Raw genomic sequence first — 22430 nt, forward strand, 5'->3', positions numbered from 1 at the left:
GTCAAATGCCTTCGTCAGAGCAATGAAAACAGAGTATAATGTCACGTTCTGTTCCAGGCACTTCTCCTGTACCTGTCTCACTGTGAAGATCATGCCGACAGTGCTGCGTTTGGGACAAAAGCCGCATTGCGACTCGGGAAGGTGCTCTTCTTTTCTCTTTGTTGGAAATAGTCTGATTCCAACAGACTGTTGGAATCAGTCTGTTGAGGATGATGCGGGTGAGGATTTTTCCGGCAATAGAAAGTAGTGAGATGCCTCTGTAGTTCCCGCAGTTGGTCCTTGAATGTTTATTTTTGTAGAGGGCAATTATCGTTGCGTCTCTGAGGTCAGGAGGCATCTTTTCTTCTTCCCAAGTGCTAGTCAGGGTGCTGTGGAAAGCCTCAAGTGATTCCTTGCTGAGTGCCTTGTACAATTCAGCAGGTATTCCATCCTTGCCGGGCACCTTGCCACTGCTCATCTGCGTGATAGCCTTCTTGACTTCATCTATTGAGGGAAGATCACCTAGTTCCTCGTGAGTAGGCTGTTGGGGATTTGATCCAGAGAAGACTGGTCGACCGATGAAGGGTGGTTCAGGAGCTGGCTGAAATGCTCTTTCCATCTGTGTTGGATGCTCTCCTTGTCCTTTAGCAGTGTGGTTCCACCAGCGGACAACAGTGGAGATGAGCCAGATTTTGAGGGGCTGAAAATCATCTTGATGGAGTTGAAGAGCAGCTTCGAGTTTTTGATGTCGGTGAAGCGTTGCACCCTTTCAGCTTTCCTATCCCACCACAGATCGTGCATCTTGCGAATTTCCCGTTGGGCATGGGCCTGAAGGGACTTGAACCGCTCTTTTTTTGGGAATGGAGCTTGGGTCATTTTGCCACTCCATGAATGCTTTGTTCTTCCTGGCCAGGAGATCTTTGATGGCACTGTCATTCTCGTCGAACCAATCTTGGTGGTTCTGGTCCTTGGGGCCGAGGACTGATTTTGCTGTCTCCGTCACCATCTCTCCAAACTGATCCCACTTTTGGGTTGGCCCACCAGTTAGTGGTCCATTGGCAGACAGCTCCTTATCAAGGGTGGTCTGGAACTTGCGAAGATACAGTGGCTCTTGGAGTCTGGTGGTGTTAAAAGCTGTTCTGATGAACTTAAGGTGCTTGGGATGGTGGGGAGCAATACGTAGCTTCAATGTGGTGCGGACAAGCCTGTGGTCAGTCCAGCACTCCACTCCTTGCATGGCTCTGGTGATGAGGACATCCCGGATGTCTTGGCAACGTACTATAACGTAGTCGATCATGTGCCAATGTTTGGATTTTGGGTGTATCTATGTTGTCTTGTACTTGTTCGCCAGCCTGAACACTGTGTTTGTGATGAGGAGGTTGTATTCTGCACATTTGCTAAGGAGCAAGAGGCTGTTGCTGTTCATATTGCCAATACCATGTTTGCCTAGAACCCCTTCCCAGCGACTGTGATCACAGCCTACTCGGGCATTGAAGTAACCGAGCAGAACTAGTTTGTCGTTGGCAGGGACTGAGCACAGAACAGAGCTAAGGTCAGTGTAGAACTGTTCAGTGGTCTCATATTTGCTGGTCATGGTGGGGGCGTAAGCGCTGATGACTGTTGGATGACGTTTGTGGCTGAAGGGCAGATGTAGCCACCTAAGCCTTTTGTTGATTCCCACGGGCAGGTCGGAGAGTTGTTTCAGGAAGCTGGACTTGACTGCAAATCTAACTCCATGAATCCTCTCTTCATCTTGTGCTTTTCCTTTCCAAAAGAAAGTGTAGCTGCTGGTGGTTTCAGTCAGGGATCCTTCCTCCGCAAGCCTGGTTTCACTTAGGGCTGTGATATCGATGTTATAGCGTGCAAGTTCCTTGGCAACAAGGGCTGTTCTTCTTTGGGGTCTTGCTGAGTTCTCTCTGACCATGAGTGTGCGGACATTCCATGATCCTAACAGAAGTTTCTTTCTTCTCCTTTGAGTGTAACCGCATTGGTGGATGAACTGCCAGCCACAGCAAGCTGGCCAGTTATCTGTCTATAGGGCAGGCAATGTTTAGGCCACCTTTTCTAGGCCCCTCCCTATCAAAGGGTGAGCAGTGCTGTCCTGAAAAGGGCTGCTCAGTCGCCAATGGTGCTGCCGGACTCCTCTGATGCCAAATGGTACAGGGAAGAACGACTACTTGTCCAAAGGCTGCCTACGTGCGGGTTTGTGACTACAACTCCCAGTGGTCATCTCCACCTGTTGCTTCGCCACTCCCCCATCGCCGTAGGACTTGTAGAAGACTGGCAGGAATTAAAAGTTGGGAGATGAATGTTGCACAATGTAACCAGTGCGTGAAATATATTGAAGTGGAAAAGCCTTGCACAGAGACGATCCCACTCTCTCGGCCTCAGAAGTCAGGATCCAGTGGCACGAAGAATCGTTATGCCTGGCAACTTCCTTGGCTGCATTGGATGGCCGCGTCTTCTTAAGTGCTCTGCCGCGCCTGCACACTCCACAATGCGCCGCTGCAACGCCTTCTCAGCCATTGAACCCCTGGGGTTTCCTCCGCCTGATCCACCGAAGCAGTCTTTGAGCGCTGGGATGGGCAAATTCCTATCTCACCGAGGGTTTCAGACCCGTTGCCTACCCTCATCTGGTTTAGCCGGCTTGTCAAAGCCGTTGCCCGGGGCGTGGCCGCTGTCGCATGTAAACAGCTACGAGGAGCCACAGGTGAGAGCTGGGCGTTGGTGGGGACCAATAGATGACGAGCCACTCCAAGGAGTGCGACAATCCCCCCCATCTAGAGGTGCTACCCCTCCCATGCACCCCGTATCTGATTATAAAACAGCATAATCCAGCAATATCAACATTGTTGCTGGTGCTCCAAGAATGCATACCACTAACAATTAGTCAGAAAAAACTTTGCAGCACAGTTCTGACTGTGTATCTAAGTTTATGGTAGTCAATTACACACCATATAACTCAGATAACCTCATATGAAAAATAAAATATAAAATAACTCTTAAACAACATTAATGATATTAAGTGATTCTAATTTAGTTTTCAATCGTGGAAATCAATTGAATCATTATTCTTAGAATAAGAATAATGATTCAAGCAATCAACTTTTATCTTGGGATACTACAAGACCATAACACATTGTATAAGAGCAGAACTAATCCACTCGGCCTATATTGAATCTGCTCTGCCATGCCAATCATGGCTGACTTCTCTTTAAACCAATTGTTCTGCTTTCTCGCCATAATCCTTAATTTACCAATCAAGAACCTATCAAAGTGTGCCTTAAATGCACCAAATTACCTGGCTTCCATAGCTTTCTGTGGCAATGAAGTCCACTGATCCACCACCCTCTGGCTGAAGAAATTCTTTCTCATCTTAGTTTTAAAGGGATGACTGTTTATTCTGAGGCTAGGCCCTCGAATCCCAGACTCTCCTAACAATGGAAACATCCCCTCCGTGCTAACTCTATCCAAGCCTTTCAGTACTTAGTAGGTTTCAGTGAGATCCTCACTTCATCCTTCCAAACTCCATTGAGTACAGCCCCAGGGTTGTCAAACACTCCTCATATGTTAAGACTTACATTCCCAAAATCATTCTTGTCAATCTCCTCTGGCCCTCTACAGGGCTAGCAAGTTTGTCCTTAGATATGGAGCTCAAAGTATTATATTTTTTGTAATAATAATAGAGCAATTATAGAGTTCATCTCTCACCAACCTTAATGTCAGAGGACTGTTGATTCTATCCGCATGTTGACTATGTCCATGTGTAATTGGTATCTTTGATGTTTCAGGATGTGATATTTTAGCTGGACACCAGCAAGCATGTCCTTGGAGTGATATGCACAACCATATGGTATTCTCCCAGCCACCGCAGATGCAATATTACACATGCAGATATTCACAACTTTGTTATGATCATTTGGTTAACTGGATAAGGAATAACCTCAACCAATTCAAATTTTTTCCATCATCAAAGCAGTGTTTCAAAATCCAATTTAATGGTTAACTATAAGTAAACAGCTGGCAGTTCTAAGAAATATATATTTTTTTAAAGTGCAAACTCTTGAATGACCATTTCCCAATGCCAAGACAAGTTGAGCAAAGGATAAAAAGTATATGCACACCCACACATCCTTAAGCAAAGGGTAATAAATACATGCACAGCCACTCATCACCAAATCACCTAAATTAACAATTCCCATCCCACTTATTCCCAAAATAATTGTACACAGAAATTTGGAACATTTTTTAAAATTAAAATTCATTGACATGCCACCAAAGCGCTTTCACCTTTGACCGCTCATGCACCTGCTGATTTGCTTCATCAGCCAAAGAGACTTCCAAGCTAGGTGTCCTTGTGTTAACTGAAGGTGGATCTATGGAGGCTGTATCTCCTGATGTTGACAGTGAATCCATTTGATTTGCATCCTCAGCAGGAGCAAAATTCATTAGCTTTAGAAGAAAATTTTAACAAAAGAGTATCAGTACTATCTGAGAGGTTTTAATCTCTTAATATCATGCTACTTAAAACAAACTTAAACATTTCATATGTGAAATTCTAGTGTTTATGAGTTGTATTCTGTTCCTGAAATTTAGTTACATTGATATGAATGGAAACAAATCTTTTTATTATTTGAATGCTGAGTTTAAGATGCATATGCTGTTATATCATATCTATTGTCTTAGATTCCCCCATTAGCAGGAAATGTATTTTTTTTTAATCAACTACAGTACTTTGAAAATCCTAGCATGCAATTAAAAGTACCCCTTAACTGTCTATATTCCAGGGATGATACATTCAGCAAATATAATTTCTTCTCAAAATTTAATTACTTCAACCTTCATAACATTTATGCACTACAGTGTACTTTCTTTAGGGTGCAAGGGAGAGAATTCTACAATGTGATCTAACCAAGTCTTTCTTATAGCTTTAATATAGTCTTTCTTTCTTACTTACTTACTTACTGATTGATTGATTGACTGATTTATTTATTTAGCGATACAGTGTGGAATAGGCCCATCTGGCCCTTTGAGCTGCACCACCCAGCAACTCCTGACAATCCCGATTTAAACTAACCTGATCAGGACAATTTGCAAAGACCAATTCACCTACCCGGTAGGTCTTTGGACTGTGGAAGAAAACTGGAGGACCTGGAGAAATCTCATGCATTCCACAGGGAGGATGTACGGAGGTCCTTTACCGAGGATGCCAGGATTGGACTCCAAACTCCGACGCCCTGAGCTGTAATCACCTCGCTCTCATGGCTACACTACTGTGGCACCCACATAATTACTCAGTTCACCACAGTTCAGGCTCTTCTCCATGAAGAACATTTGTATATAGGCTTGTTTATTTTCTTGCTAGGGGATTATTTGTGTGTGTGAAGGCACAGAAAGGGAACTGGAGAAATTACTTTAAAAAAATCCACATTCAAATAAATACTTACTTTTAGAAACCACATTAAATGGTTTAAGCATAATAATTTAATGCTTGGTATTTTGGTAGATGCTACAAAATCATAACTTATACAATGAATTTAACTTTTAGGTTCTTTTCCTGATCCGCATAATAAATTATAAAACATTGACATACTAGTTGTGATCGTGACAGAATTTGGCTTGCCGTGAGTGCTTCCTCTTCAGAGGATTCATCGGAATCTTCATGATTAATTTTATTTAGACTTGGTATGCTTCCTGAAAGTTTGCTCTCTTCCAGAAGTTGCATATCCCCCTTGCCTAGGCTATCAAGAGAGCGTCTCCGCACTCCCCAATTGAAGGTATCCATACTCTCTCCCTGAAAGAAAAGGTACAACATTATTCATAAAGAATATGTGTTGTCAGTATGTATTCTCTATTTAATCACAAATGTTTGCATAAAATGGAAAAGCAATCCAAACATGAGACCACAGATCTACTTTTTGAAATATTGGTAAAATCTCTTTTACAGCTTTAAGATATTTATTTAAACCAGTTGTAACAAATTGCTCATAGCAGTTAATTAATTTAGTTATTTAATAATCTTATTATTAATTTAATAATATTCTATAATCAATCTACAGATAAAGGAGTTATTTTCTTCTTTCATGAATAAAAGCATTGGGGAGCATTCCTGGGACTTAATGAAGTACGAAGACCATTAAATAGTTGACTGCAGTTTTAGTGATTCACAAACTGATATTGAAACAAGCGTTCTCTTAGTCCCTTTGGGAGGCATTCCGAATTACCAAAAAAGTTTGTGTTTGTGTCATGGAAGGTATCCAGGATGTCTACTTGTTGGTTTTGGTGCCTAGCTTAAAACCACATTATTACAGACAGACTGCATTATAATAAATATTTATAGTGTGTCAGTGCTGACAGCCATCTATGAATTGAGCCAGAAGTCAGACATTAAAGAGAAAAAAAATGGAAGTAGTAAATGTGTTTGGGAATATTTTTAATTTTACTTGCAATTTTTTTTAATAGTCTGCAATGATCCCTCCAAGAGCCACTGGATGGCAGGTTTAACATTCATTACTAATATCATTGAATTTGCCCCAGGCTTAAAATCCTGACAAAATATTGCAAACGCATCTCTGCCTGTTTTCCTTGTTTCCTGGTGTATTCCAAAATTCTATGAACTGAACATACAGTTGGTACCATACACGCAAAACACTTGAGGAACTCAGCAGGTCAGGAAGTGTCAATGGAAAAATGTACTGTAGACGTTTTAGGCTGAAAACTTTCGGTCCAGCCGAGTCCTGCCAAAAGGTCTTGGCCCGAAGCGTCGAATGTACTTTTTCCCATAGATGCTGCCTAGCCTGCTGATTTCCTCCAGCGTTTTATGTGTGTTGCTTGGACTTCCAGAATCTGCAGATTTTCTCTTGTTTGTGATACAGTAGGTCCTCTAAATTATTGTTGAATACCGTTCAGTTTTATCCTAAATATAGAGAAAGGTTATCCCTTGTGACAGAGTAAGATGTTTAGGAAAACCCTTTGAGAAGCTTCTAGCTTTAATATATAGTTATTGAGATTTGATGTGAAACAGGCCCTTCCAGCTCCTTGAGCCGTACCACCCAGCAACCCCTGATTTAACCTTAGCCTACTCATGGGACAATTTACAATGACCTATTAACTGGTACATCTTTGGACTGTGGAAGGAAACCAGAGCACCCGGAGAAAACCCTCTCAGTCCCCACAGAGGACGTATAAACTCCTTACAGTGATGTTGGAATTGAACTCTAAACTCAGATCCTCGAACTGTAATTGCCTTGCACTAACATTACCCTACTGTGGCACCCAAGGGGATGTGTCTGCAGCATTATAAGGCTATCTACTGGTGCTCTCCAGAGCTTACTTCACCAAATGTTGTAGGTTCAGCACCAAAGCAGCTAATATTATTGTGAAGCTGCCTTAGAGCAGAAGGGAATACTCAGTATCTAGTTTTTCTCTAGAGTTACCACAAGATTACATCATATTGCAAACAATCGTACTTTAAAAAAATATGCTGGGGAATAACAATCAACAGAACAATTACACATTCTTAATATTGCTACATGTAACAACCTGAAGAGGGAAAATAATGCATTCAATTGCTTAGTTTTTTCAGATCTCTGTCAAAAATCAGTAGGTGAAAAAAAGGTAAGGTCACATTTTATTGTTCTACATAAATTATGCAGAAAAGATCGATCATAGGCCTGAAAGTTGGAAATGAAAGAAAGAGGTCTAAAGATGACTTAACTACATCTTTAATCCAGAGTTGGATCTCATTTCTTGCTAGCAAGACTGCCACCAATTAAGTTGCACTAGCTGGAGAAACAAATACCAATTAAAATAAATTATCTATGTTAAAGGGTAAAGGTTTGAAGGAGCATGTTTATGTTTCTCTACTAAGCAAAACTAAGATAAACCCCTTTAATGAGGTTGCTTTATGGTCCAAAACAATACAAAAAGCTTCAGAGAAACTGAATGTGACTTCACTTTCACCTGTCAGTCCTCATTTAATTCTTCAATCTACAAGGTTACAATTGTTGGGAAATTTGCTTTCAGCTGTACTGAAGTATCTTCTAAAGTCAGCCCACTCTAGGTTCACCTCTAAAATAACCTCTTCAGGAAGATGCAGGAGATGTATTTTCACAAGTAGAATATAGACAGGCACACGTTAATGAATTCAGGGGAGTAAGAAAAATATTGGAAAGAAATCTCAGCAAGACCTCTTAAGAAAGTTTACCCCCACCCCCAGAGAGTTGAATTTCAATTATTTTAAGAGGTTAGTCAAAAAACCTTCAGGTAATGAAAGATGATCATAAGAAACAGAAATACAGTTCCTGTTTGCAAGAAAACAATGTTCTTAAAAAGGAGAGCTATTGAAAAACCGTGCTTTACTCTGCAACTGCTATAGCACAATTTGTTACAAATGTACCAACAAAGAATTCAACTGCTTAGCAAAATGCAATTTTAACATTTAGCATTTGACAACTTGAAAACACTGGCTTCTTATGACAGCCTTAATAATCTACTTGAATTTAAAAAAAAATAAAATTATAGCAAAATGGAGTCCGGTGTTATCGTTGCTATTACCAGAATGTTTGTACTGAGTAATCACAAATGAAAGTAAAGCTATCTTTGTCAATATTGTACAGTGGACTTAGCTTCACATGCGATTATTTTCCAATGTGGTATTGGAGTTCATTTACTGAGCATAATGCAACAAGCTGATGAATGCAGCACAAACATTCCACTTGCAGATTACAACACATCCACAAAGCTGCATAATGAAACATCTTACCTGGAGTTCCTAGACAGCAATAAAGAGTGAAAAAAAACCACATTACAACATTTTAATTCTAAGAAATACATATATTTTCACTTTCTACAGAACTGAAATTCAATTATTTAGGTTTCCCATTGCTGACATTTCCTTTTTCTACAAAATATAGCACATTTCAACAATATGCTGTTGCCTTACATGACGAGAACTTTTACGAAATCCCAGTTTTTATTTTCCCTAGAACTGCATTGTTTTGCTTTTTTCCCCTCTATTTGGACCTTATATTGTTCAAGGTATCTTCGAGCTCTACAAAACTATTCCTTTTCAAATTTTTGAGTTACATTTAAATTTCTACCAATATCCATCAACAATGATTTGAAAAAATTATTGTGAACAATTATTTTTTATAATCATAATTTTTGTCAAAATAATCCTATGCTGCTAACTTGATTATCTATCATTTTTTCCCAGTATACTTATAGAATGAGATTAAAACTTCAAAAGGTAAAGGGCTACTAATGACTTTCTATAGAAGCTAAGACAATAGAGAACAAAGCAGAGGTTACTGAGTTTAGAATAAAGGTGAATACAGCTGATGGGCAGCTGCAGAACCAGGGACAACTGTAAGGCTTGCCAGCCAAGTCCAACGTGATATCATCCATTGTTACTACCATGCAACAAACTGCTGGAGGGACTCAGTGGGTCAGGCAGCATTTGTGGGAAGGAAGGAACTGTTAATGTTTTCGGTTGAAACCCTACATCAGGATTGACACAGGGGTTTGACTTGAAATGTTGACAATTACTTTTCTCCAATAGATGCTGCATGACTGCTGCTTCCTCTAGCATATTATTTGTTGCTTCAGATTCCAGCATGTGCAGTTTCTTGCGTCTCTATGGTGTTATTGTTGGCCTGGTTGGTGATTACAGCAGAGAAGTTGCATTAACCTTTCTAAACTCAGAATTATCTAAAACTAAATTGACTGTTTTTAATTCCTGAACTAATAAATTAGTTAATACACTATCACATCACTCAAATATTTGCCTAACAGATATATTTTCAGAAATTCTTAATCAAGACCAGAACTTATTCACCAAATTTAATAGCAGTAAAAGATCTGTTAATCATTTTGGTATCAATGATAGTACTATTGGTTATATCCTTTCCAACAAATTCTCATATATATTTTTAATGTAAGCTTTAATAAAATCCTACCTCTCCATCCTCCAGCTCCACATCCAGAAAATCAAAATCTCTAAAAACTCTGAACTGTTGTTCACTTGTTGTGTCATCGATATTTTCTGGATCCCTTGGACCATCTTCTGAGGATGACACCAAACTTGCCTGATGTTCAATAAGGTCAAGATCTCCACTTGATGAGAAAATAACCTGAAGCAGATTCATGTCATATCTCAGTTTAGAAGTTATCACTAAAAGTCTATTGATAACTTCAATAAAACACTTAGCAATATAAAAGATTATCAAAATAATATATAAAGGTAGTCAAGAATTATTTTTTAAGAGAGTTAATCTACATAGTTCCAGTAATATTTCTAAAGGGAAACAATGTATACTTCCACTGTAAAATGTATTTCCACGGTTCCTAAAACTTAACTAATTATATGCATTCAAAGATATTTATCACCAAAATTAAATGTTTAAACTAATTATGCTACAGTAATTGTAACTTATTATTTGAGACAAAGAAAGTCAAAATATTAATATCCTTCACTTTAGAGCTTTGAAGCTTTAAAGGCTATAAGTGTATTGTTGCATCAAGTTACAATCATTTAAAAGTGCAACATGTAATTTTTCTTTACTATATTTTCTATTTCTGTATTATTCATGAAATGCTGTGTGTTTTAATAATACTTTAAAAAATTTATTTGATGTTTTTCAATCATCTCTTAATGCCTGTGATAATCAAGGACCTTTGGAGACAGTGAAAAGGCATCACGACAATTTAACTGTCAAAGGACATCATGGTTGTCCGTGGGAGGGGTCAGAGGTTGTAGTGTTTGAAGTCGATTTGCCAGTCAGAACTCCTTCCACTTCACAGAACAACCCCTTGAGCAAGGTATTGGAGTTAATGGAAGCTTTATGACTGCAGGTCTAGTGCGTGAGGGCAGAGAGAGGGGCAACTGTAAGGAATATGCTCAGAAGAGTTTGATTGAGCAGGAGATTATGTTATTGTTTTCCATACTGATCGACTTGTTTTAACAGGGGTGGATGAAAACTGATGAGTGAACCAAGGAGTCACAGAAAGAGTAGTCTCTGTGAAAATCAGAAAGAAGGTGGGCAGTGGGGAGGGAAAGATCTGACAGCTTGGAACTGGAAGAAATGGCAAAGGATGATATGGTTCAGTGGGATCCACCAGTCACATCTTCCCCTTTCCCCCCTTCCAGCTTTCCTTGAGGACGACCCTCTCTGCAATTTGCAGGTATGCACATCCTTTCCCACCCATATCTAACTATTTCAAAAAATATTTCTCTGTAACCATATGAAGTGCAACACTTGTCCCTTCACTCCTTCCTTCACCACTGGAAAGGAACCTAAACAAACCTCCCAAATGAGAAAGGGATTGATGTGCACCTCCTTTAACCTGATCCACTGCATCAAATGCTTATAGTTTGACCTCCTCTGCACTGAGACCAGTGAACATATTGCAGTAAACCTCTCTGTCTGCAATGGCCATCTTGAACTTCTGGCTGCATGACATTTCAATTTCTCTTCCATTCCTACAGTGAATTAATTGTCTGTCCTCAACCTTCTCCATTGAGGCTAAATGCAAACTCAAACAACGTCTCAAATTCCTCTTGAGTAGCCTAAATCCAGAGTTATGAACATTAGATTTTCCAGTTTCAGGTAACTTCCTGTGTTCCTTTCCTACTTCCACTACTCCAACCAGGTTCTCTCTCACTTTGTTCACCATTTCCATCCTTCCCTGCACTCCATTACCAGGACATTACCTTTTGGTCTACTTTCCCATCATCTTCATAATGGAGATAGGCTAACCCCTATTGACATCAATGGATTTGGGGTTGACATGGTGAACAGCTTTAAGTTCCTCAGCATAAACATCACCGAGGATCTCACATGGTCTGTACATACTGTCTATGTGGCGCAAAAAGCACATCAGTGCCTCTTTCACCTGAGATGGTTGAAGAAGTTTGGTATGGGACCCCAAATCCTAAGAATTTTCTACAGGGCCACAACGGAGAGCATCCTGACTGGCTGCATCACTGCCTGGTATGGGAACTGTACCTCCCTTAATTGTAGGACCCTACAGTGAGTGGTGCGGACAGCCCAGCACATCTGTAGATGTCAACTTCCCACTATTCAGGACATTTACAAAGACAGGTGTGTACAAAGGGCCTGAAGGATCATAGGGGAACCGAGTCACGTCAACCACAATCTGTTCCAGCTGCTACCACCTGCGAAAGGGCACCACAGCATAAAAGCTTGTACCACAGGCTCCGGGACAACATCTTCCACCAGGCCATCGATTGATTAATTCATGCTGACAAAACTGTATTTCTATGTTATATTGTACATACTATTTATTATAAATTACTATAAATTATACATTGCACATGTAGACTGAGATATAACGTAAAGGTTTTTACACCTCATGTATATGAAGGATGTAAGTAATAAAGTCAATTCAATTCAATCTCTCCCTTATTTGGTTCTACCTACCAACTACAAGCTTCTGTTACTACTCTCCCCCTACCTTTCCCCACCTGGTTGCCTTTCCCCATTATCCCCACTCTGCTTATCAGCTTTTGCCTGTTAATTACAAATATCTGCCTCACCCCTCCCTCTCACTGCTATATACCAGCTGTCTTCCTGTTACAGTCCTGATGTAGGGTCTCCAACAAAGACATCAGGCATCCCTTTTCCTTCGCAGATGCTGCTCAACAACACTGAGTTCTTCTAGCAGTTTATTTCTTTTCCTCCAGATTCCTGAATTTGCCGTTTCTGTGGCTCTGTGTAGAGTCCAGTGATGGAGCCCGATTATGTTGAATTCCTTATTATAAGGTACCTCCCTGATTCTACATGAGTTAGAGCTGGCAGAGCAGTGACACCCAACTGAAATGACAGGGAATTATGGCTTTAGAAAAGCACGCTAAGCTTCCATCACTACTTTGGTAATTATTTTAATGTTTGTCATGGAGTCATAGATTTGTACAGCAGAGAAACAGTCCCTTTGGCCTATCTTATCCATGGCAACCATTTTGCCCATTTATATTAATCCTATTTGACAAATTAGTTCTGTATCCATCTATGCTTCGCCTATTTAAGAGCCAACCTAAACATCTCATAAATGAAATGATTGTATCCAACTCCAAAATAAATCGACCACCTTCGGTAGGAAAGATTTTCCCTTCCAATCCCTTTAAAACTCATTTCTTTCACCTTAAATATATGCCCTCTTGTTTATGTTATCTCTACCAAGGAAAAACAAGATTCTATCCACTCTATTATAATTTTATATACCTCTATTTGGTTACTTTTCAGCCTCCTTCACTCTAAGGAAAGTAAGTCCAGTTTATCCAGTCTTTCCCCATAACTAACATCCCCCAAGTATCACTCTGGGGCATTCCTCTGCACAAATAAAAAAGGCATCCGTTAATCTTGTGAGACCATGGATCTGCGCCTGGAAAGTCTTCACTCTCCAGGGCACAGGCCTGGGCAAGGTCGTATGGAAGACCAGCAGTTGCCCATGCTGCAAGTCTCCCCTCTCCACGCCACCACTGTTGTCCAAGGGAAGGGCATTAGGACCCATACAGCTTGGCACCAGTGTCGTTGCAGAGCAATGTGTGATTAAGTGCCTTGCTCAAGGATACTGCGTTGCCTCAGCTGGGGCTCGAACTCACGACCTTCAGGTCACTCGTCCAATGCCTTAACCACTTGGTCACGTGCCCACACACAGCTGCAGTAAAATCACATCCTTCCTATAGTATGGCAACCAGAAACAAACACAATACTCAATACACAATCGTCTAACCCATATTTTGTAAAGTTGCTACATACAGTATGTAAACACAAGAGATTTTGCACATGTTGGAAATCCAGAACAACACACGCACAGGCAGCATCTATGGTAATGAATAAACAGTTGATACTTCAGAACGAGATCCTTCATAGATATGTGAAAAGAAAAAGATTGGTTAAGACAAATGTAGGTCCCCTACAGACAGAAACAGGTGAATTGATTATGGGGAGCAAGGACATGGCAGACCAATTGAATAATTACTTTGGTTCTGTCTTCACTAAGGAGGACATAAATAATCTTCCAGAAATAGTAGGGGACAGAGGGTCCAGTGAGATGGAGGAACTGAGGGAAATACATGTTAGTAGGGAAGTGGTGTTAGGTAAATTGAAGGGATTAAAGGCAGATAAATCCCGAGGGCCAGATGGTCTGCATCCCAGAGTGCTTAAGGAAGTAGCCCAAGAAATAGTGGATGCATTAGTGATAATTTTTCAAAACTCTTTAGATTCTGGACTAGTTCCTGAGGATTGGAGGGTGGCGAATGTAACCCCACTTTTTAAAAAAGGAGGGAGAGAGAAACCAGGGAATTATAGACCGGATAGCCTAACATCGGTGGTGGGGAAACTGCTAGAGTCAGTTATCAAAGATGTGATAACAGCACATTTGGAAAATGGTGAAATCATGGGACAAAGTCAGCATGGATTTGTGAAAGGAAAATCATGTCTGACGAATCTCATGGAATTTTTTGAGGATGTAACTAGTAGAGTGGATAGGGGAGAACCAGTGGATGTGGTATATTTGGATTTTCAAAAGGCCTTTGACAAGATCCCACACAGGAGATTAGTGTGCAAACTTAAAGCACACGGTATTGAGGGTAAGGTATTGATGTGGATAGAGAATTGGTTGGCAGACAGGAAGCAAAGAGTGGGAATAAACAGGACCTTTTCAGAATGGCAGGCAGTGACTAGTGGGGTACCGCAAGGCTCAGTGCTGGGACTCCAGTTGTTTACAATATATATTAATGACTTGGATGAGGGAATTAAATGCAGCATCTCCAAGTTTGCGCATGACACAAAGCTGGGCGGCAATGTTAGCTGTGAGGAGGATGCTAAGAGGATGCAGGGTGACTTGGATAGGTTAGGTGAGTGGGCAAATTCATGGCAGATGCAATTTAATGTGGATAAATGTGAAGTTATCCACTTTGGTGGCAAAAACAGGAAAACAGATTATTATCTGAATGGTGGCCGATTAGGAAAAGGGGAGGTGCAACGAGACCTGGGTGTCATTATACACCAGTCATTGAAGGTACAGCAGGCGGTGAAAAAGGCAAATGGTATGCTGGCATTCATAGCAAGAGGATTCAAGTACAGGAGCAGGGAGGTACTACTGCAGTTGTACAAGGCCTTGGTGAGACCACACCTGGAGTATTGTGTGCAGTTTTGGTCCCCTAATCTGAGGAAAGATATCCTTGCCATAGAGGGAGTAAAAAGAAGGTTCACCAGATTGATTCCTGGGATGGCAGGACTTTCATATGATGAAAGACTGGATGAACTAGGCTTATACTCGTTGGAATTTAGAAGATTGAGGGGGGATCTGATTGAAACGTATAAAATCCTAATGGGATTGGACAGGCTAGATGCAGGAAGATTGTTCCCGATGTTGGGGAAGTCCAGAACGAGGGGTCACAGTTTGAGGATAAGGGGGAAGCCTTTTAGGACCGAGATTAGGAAAAACTTCACACAGAGAGTGGTGAGTCTGTGGAATTCTCTGCCACAGGAAACAGAGAGTTGACCATGGAGAAAAGGGAAGGAGGAAGGGCACTATGGGGAGGTGAAAGACAGGTGAGAAGAAGAGAAGAGGTAAAAGAGAGCCATCAGTTCACGCTATCAGTTTGGAGGCCACCCAGACAAAATACGTGGTGTAGCTCCTCCAGCCTGTGAGCAGCCTCATCATGACAGTCAAATATGTCCCAAGTTTTATATTCAAAGTGTTAAATATGATGGAAAGCACAGAATATACCTTTCGTAATACCCTGCCTTCCTGAGTTGCCACTTTCAAGGAACTATAGGTTTGAACACCAAGGCCACTCTGTTCATCAACATTCTTTAGCGTCGTACCACTTACTGTAATTGCCTTACCCCCTACCTAACATTCCAAAATGCATTACCTCAGACTTGAACATCTGCCTATGTTCCAATCCAACTTTCCTTTCTGCTCTAGCCTTAGACAATCTTCCTCACTATCTATATTACCAATTTCTGTGCTTGCGCAAATTTGTTAATCCATCTCCTACATTCACATCCAAGTCCTTAACATTTATCACAAACAAAAAGGTTCCAGTACCAATCCATGCTGTATATAACTGGCTCCAAATCAGAAAAGCATCTTTCAAATACCACTATTTCCTCTCACCAAGCTAATTTGGTCCAAAATTGCATTTCACATCCTCTTCAAAACATCCTGAGGTGCTTTGAGTTCTGCAAAGCATGTTTAAACCATGGTCATTGTAAAAAGAATGGCAGGTCATTCCTGCATAGCAATCGCCCAAGCAACACATAATGCAAACTTAGTAGCTCAAAAATTTCTTCTCACCATTTCAAAAGGGAACACTGCTGCATAACTGGCATCCATAAATAAAGGCGTGGAGGGGCAAAGGATGAAGCAATGAAGAGATGGTGTTGTTGAGGATGAAAGTGGAAGAAATGGGCAAGAATATTTTTAAGAAGGAAGTTTTAAGGAAAGAAAGAAACTAGCAATTATTGTTCTTGGATCAGCAAGGCATTTTGTGAATGTGAACATAGTTCAATCTATGCTACATTTATCATAAAACAGCATTGGATGTTATAAATTCTTTAAAACAGTCTTTAAAATGATCAGGAATATTAAGTTAGTAAACTTGTTGCCTCAAAAGTTCCAGCAAGCAGGGATTAATTCTGACTATTGATGTTGCCCATGTGGAGTACATGCATTCTCTGTGTGTTCTCGTTTTCTCTTTATCTCAAATGTGTGAGGCTTGGTAGATTAATTGGCCATTGTACACTGGACCTAGTGTAGTGGTGGTAGAATCTGACGGAGTTATTGGTAATGTGGGTAGAATAGCTTACAAGATAATAGGGGAATAGATTTACTCTGAAAACTGGCATGAACATGGAAAGCTGTTGCAAAGCCTTCCTAGAAGATAGGACTCCGTCCGCAGTCTTGACTCCTGTCAATCCTGAGGCAGGACCAAAGGGCTGAACTACCTGATCTTTACATACTGTTTGGCCATTCTGCATTTACTGATATTCCTGGGACTGAAGATGGGAGTCTCATATTTTAGGATCATGGCATGACAAATGGGAGGTCAAGACTTGAGACAGGGAATTGTGGGTTAACATATCATGAATTTGGTGCCTGGATCGCAGAGAATGGCAGGGTTGTGGTGAGTAGAAGACAGATTGTGGGATTGGTGGGAGGGAAATGGAGTCCATGGAATGTAGATAGGCGTAGGTGCCTTATGGATGAAGATAAGTAAATAACTTCCCTGGTTGCTTTCCCAGCCCAGCGCTGTACAGGTAGACTGCAATGCCCTGGGAGTAGCTAAACAAAAACATTCAAATTGGGTCAGTGTTGCAATGAAACTGTAGTTCCAAGTGCCCAGTCAAGTTTCTAGAATGACATAAAACAACCTGGAAGTAGTTGCTTTTGTGGCATTCCCGACAATGTTGATTTCCAAATGTCTAATGTTATTGTTTTTTCTCATTATGTGAATAAATTCCAATGAAAAAATTGTATGATGTGGATGAAGTTTCCAAATTTTATTTCAGATTCCTCATTTATCATACTTGCTAAAGGACAGAGTCTCTCAGGATATGTTCAATTCAATGATATGCAAAGATTTTTTTCCAGATGTCATCCCTATAATTTTCATCAAGCGTCTTTGTCTTGTGCCCTCAGTAGGTTATTTGTACAGAAGATGGGCTTACAGCACCAGTAAGACCTGCTTCTGAGTGATTTAAATGAGATCTTCCTGGACAGGGCTCTGTCATAACGCAAAGATGTCTTAGGTTACTTATCTTGAGAGCAGAATTATCTAGCTCTCATTTGGACCTGCAACCCCATTTGTTTCTACTTAGTCTGAGATTGATGACCATTTCTCCCCTAGCTCAAAACACAACCAACTTCTCTTTGCACATAGATCTCCCAACCGGCTCTGACTGTAATCCTCCTTACTCCCTACCCAAAGGTCAGCAGACACAAGGCAAATACTTACCTGACTATGATCACTACAGAACACTCTAATTTAGAGTTCCATGCAAATGGTGATATGTCCAATTAGACAAAATATTCAGCAATGTACTAGAGTGCTAGCCTAGATTTTTCATGTAACCTTCTAATCTAGATTGCAACCAATTGAACCACGGCTAAGAATTACTCACATAGAAAAGTGATCAACTTACAGAAGGATTTTTGGTCAAGCCTACTTCCTGACCACACAAAGTAAGGACATTCACCAACTTTTCTCGTGTTCTTTTCTATAAAAGAGATCACAGATTTATGAAGTTGGCTATATTGAAGCAAAATAAAACAGTTTCATTTTTTTTCCATGTTCATTTATATCAGCAGCACATATTAGGTAACATTTAATGTCAAATTCCAACACAAGTTGGAGGTGACAAAGCAAATTAAAAATTTCAACCATACCTGTGAGAACTGAGGTCTCTTCCAGCTCACAGGAACTAAAACATTTGAATTAGAGCTTGATGAGGTGGATGAAGTGCTTCTGGTGACAGCTATTGCCCGTGGTTTTCCATCTCTCCCTGATGGACCATGCAAGTCATCATAATTTCTTCCAATCACAGGAGTCTACAAAATAAACAAGAAAATTTATATTAACTTCTTGTGACAAATTGCTATTAACACATTAATTTATTGAGGGGTCAACAGTGGAGAGGGTGAGCAGCTTCAATTTCCTGGGCATCAGCATCTCAGGGGATATCTCCTAGGCCCAACATATTGATACAATCATGTAGAAGGCATATCGGAAGCTAATCTTCACAGGAGTTTAGGGAGATTTTGTGTGTTACCAAAAACTCTAGCAAATTTTGACAGAGGTACAGTGGAGAGCATTCTGACTGGTTGCATCAGTGTCTGGTATGGAGGCTCCAACACACAAGATCTAAGGAGGCTGCAAAGGTTGTTGACTCAGCCAGCTTTGGCATAGGCACAAGCCTCCCCACTACTGAAGAACTCTACAAAAGGCAGATCCTCAAGAAGATGACATCCATCATGAAGAACCCTCACCATCTGGGACATACCCTCTTCTCTTTACTATCATCAGGGAGGTAGTACAGGAGCCTGAAGATGACACTCAATATTTTAAGAACAGCTTGCTCCCCTCTCTCATCAGATTTCAGAATGGTCAATGAATCCATGAACACTATTTACACTATTTCACTACTTCTCTTTTGCACTAATTCATAAACACAAGAAAGTCTGCAAATATTGGAAATCCAAAGCAATGCACACAAAATGCTGGAGGAACTCAGCAGGTCGGGCGTCTTCCCCCCTTCCCTTTCAGTCCTGAAGAAGGCTCAGGCCCAAACGTCATTTACTTCCATAGTTGATGCCTGACCTGCTGTTCCTCCAGTATTTTGTAGGTGTTGTTTTCCACTAATTATTTATTTTATTTCTTATTATAAGTAATAACAATCTTTATGTCTGGCAGTATAGTGCTGCCACAAAACAACAAATTTCAGGGCATATGTCAGTGATAACGCACCAAGAGGTCTGATACTAATTGACAATGATTTTGCATCCTCCCTGGCCACACGAGAGATACCAGGGAAGTGGAGGATGATAAATGTTCCATTGTTCAAGAAAGCTAATAGAGATAATCCTACGAATTACAGACTAGTGAGTCTTACAACTGTGGTTGGCAAATTAATGGTGACAATTCTTAGGGACAAGATTTACGAACATTTGGAGGAGCATATTCTTATTAGGGATAGTCAGCATGATTTTGTGAGGGGCAGTTGTGCCTTCTGAATCTGATTGAATATTTTGAGGAGGTGAGAAACATATTGATGAAGGTTGAGTGGTGAATTGATACATGTAGATTTTAGTAAGGCATTCATTAAAGTTCCCCATTATAGGCTCGTCCAGAAATTCACAAGGCATGGGATCCATGGAAACTTGGCCCTGTGAATTCAGAATTGGCTTGCCCACAGAAGGCAGAGGGTGGTAGCAGATGGAGCGTATTAAGCCTGGAAGTTGTGACTAGTGGTGTTCCACAGGGATCTGTTCTGGGACCTCTATTTGTTGTGATTTTTTATAAATGACTTGGGATGAGGAGGCAGAAGGGTGGGTTAATAAGTCTGCAGATGACACAAAGGTTGTTGGTGTTGTGGTATAGTGCAGAAGGTTGCAGGTTACACAAGATACAGACAGGATGTAGAGCTGGGCAGAGAGAGTTCAATCTAGAAAAGTGTGAAGTGATACACTTTGAAAGATCAAAAATGAAGGCAGAGTAGAAGGTTAATGGCAGGATTTTTAGCAGTGTGGAGGAACAGAGGGATCTGGGGTCCAAGTTCATAAATTCCTCAAAGTTGCTGCGCAAACTGATAGGGTGGTTAAGAAGGTGCATGTTGTGCCGCCCTTCATTGATTGGAGGATTGAATTCAAAAAGCCATGAGGTAATGTTGCATGTCTATAAAACCCTGGTTAGACCACACTTATGGTGTTCACTTCTGGCCGTCTCATTATTTATTGAGATACAGCGTTGAATAAGCCCTTCCGGCCCTTTGAGCCCTGCCACCTAACAATCTCTGACTTAATCCTAGCCAAAGCATGGGACAATATGCAATGACAAATTGACCTACTGATCAGTATGTCCTTGGACTGTGGGAGGAAACTGGAGCACCCGGAGGAAACCCATGCGGTCACGGGGAGAACGTACAAACTCCTTGCAGGTAGCAGCAGGAATTGAGCGCGGATCACCAGTACTGCAAAGCATCGTGCTAACCACTACTCTACCATGCTACTCCAAGCTTATAGGAAGAATGTGAAAGTTGTGAGAGGGTACAGACATTTACCAAAATTCTGCCTGGATCAGAGAGCGTGTCTTATGATGAAAGGCTGAGCAACTTAGAGCTTTTCTCTTTGGAGCCAAGGTGGATGACAGCTGACTTGGAGGTGTATAAGATTAAAAAAGGTATAGCTCAAATGGAAAGCCAGCACCTCTTTCCCAGAGCAGCAATGACCAATATGGAGGAAAGTTTTGGGGAGATGTCAGAGGTAGTTTTTTTTTTAAACACTGAGAGTGGTGGATGCCAGTAACACACTGCCAGGGGTGATATTAGAGACTGATGCTGTGGGGACATTTAAGAGAGATAGACACAAGGATGGAAGAAAAAATGGAGGGTTATAGCCTGTGTAAGAGGGAAGGATTAGACTGATGATAGAGCAGGCTTATATCACATCATTGATATAAGAATACAACATTGTGGGCCAAAGGCTGCATACTATGCTGCACTGTCCTACGTCTATAATACAAAGGAAAAGAGACTTTGGTGTACATGTCCAAGAATTTGTGAAAGCAAGAGCATAGCTACATAAAATTGTGAAGAAGGAATATGAGATATTTGCCTTCATTAGCCAGTGCAGAGAATATTAGATCACAGAGGTTATGGTACAACTACATAAACATTAGTTCAACTACAGTACCTGGTAACCACACTGGAGGAGTGGAAGCTGAGGGTGGATCTTTTTGGGGTATACAAATTATGTGGGGCATAAATAGGGTAGACACAGAGAAACCTTTCCCCTAACAGAGGTGTCTGCAGTCAATGAAGTCCTGGTTAACTATTTCAGTAGAGTAAGGCAATATCACACAGAGAATTAACTGGATTTGTACTAGGTTGATTTGGAAATGAAGGCTCAGGAACGAAACATACCTCAGAGATATCAAAGCGAAATTCTAGTGTCTTCCCCGGCAACTCGTGCGAAGCATTTTTCCATATTCGATGCATATCCACTTGAGAAGCGTCACCGTACTGATATGATGGTAAGACCAGACTGGCAGATCGACAGACCACTAGTTTAAGGATGTTTAAGGCCTCCTTCCAATGAGCACTCTGTAAAAATGATGTTAAGACAAATTATTTTCAAATATTATGATAGGTGAACATGTCTGAAATCCACGCTATTAAATGTCAATTGCTTGTCCATACTCAGTTCTAATGCAGTGCAGAATGGGTTTTCTTTTTTATTTTTCTTTCTTTGTGCCCCAATGGGAATGGAGTCCTAATTTCATCATAAGCAGACAAGACCTTTAATAGGTTGGAAAGGACATGTGCTATTTTCTGATTCATAATTTAACTCTGTTTGTATTTTTATAGGCACCATGGGCAGCAAATAAATTCTAATGTGACATTAGAATGTGCTGCACATGGTATCAGCTGCCATGTTGATGAGGTAATTAATATAGTGATTTCAAGTCAATAGGAGAATTACAACATTAAGATTGCAATGTCAATCAGCATGCAAATCTTAATTGATGCCAAACTTTTAGGGTACAATATTTTATCTAAAGCCACCTTTTATTCAGTAGCATATAGGGCACCCTTCCACAAATAAAGTCCTCATGTTATGCATATTCTTAATAAAGACAAACTTGATATGGGTTTCTATTAGACTTCAACCCTGTGTGCGAAAACCAGGTCACCATCGTA

At 40.6% G+C, this 22430-nt stretch overlaps 1 protein-coding gene across 7 annotated transcripts in view; it reads right to left on the bottom strand.

The window, feature by feature from the left end:
• The window catches only part of frya (furry homolog a (Drosophila)), a 283598-nt gene that overhangs the window by 29644 nt on the left and 231524 nt on the right, over positions 1 to 22430 (bottom strand). For all 7 annotated transcript variants that reach the window (XM_072262934.1, XM_072262933.1, XM_072262940.1 and 4 more), the window contains 6 exons: positions 21654 to 21833; positions 18403 to 18564; positions 18159 to 18233; positions 9939 to 10112; positions 5573 to 5773; positions 4270 to 4431 (listed from right to left, as the gene is read on the bottom strand). In XM_072262934.1, coding sequence (XP_072119035.1) covers positions 4270 to 4431; positions 5573 to 5773; positions 9939 to 10112; positions 18159 to 18233; positions 18403 to 18564; positions 21654 to 21833 — 954 coding nt within the window. The remainder of the gene's footprint in view (positions 1 to 4269; positions 4432 to 5572; positions 5774 to 9938; positions 10113 to 18158; positions 18234 to 18402; positions 18565 to 21653; positions 21834 to 22430) is intronic.

The sequence above is a fragment of the Mobula birostris genome, chromosome 7 (genome assembly GCF_030028105.1).
Source record: "Mobula birostris isolate sMobBir1 chromosome 7, sMobBir1.hap1, whole genome shotgun sequence".
Lineage (NCBI taxonomy): Eukaryota > Metazoa > Chordata > Chondrichthyes > Myliobatiformes > Myliobatidae > Mobula > Mobula birostris.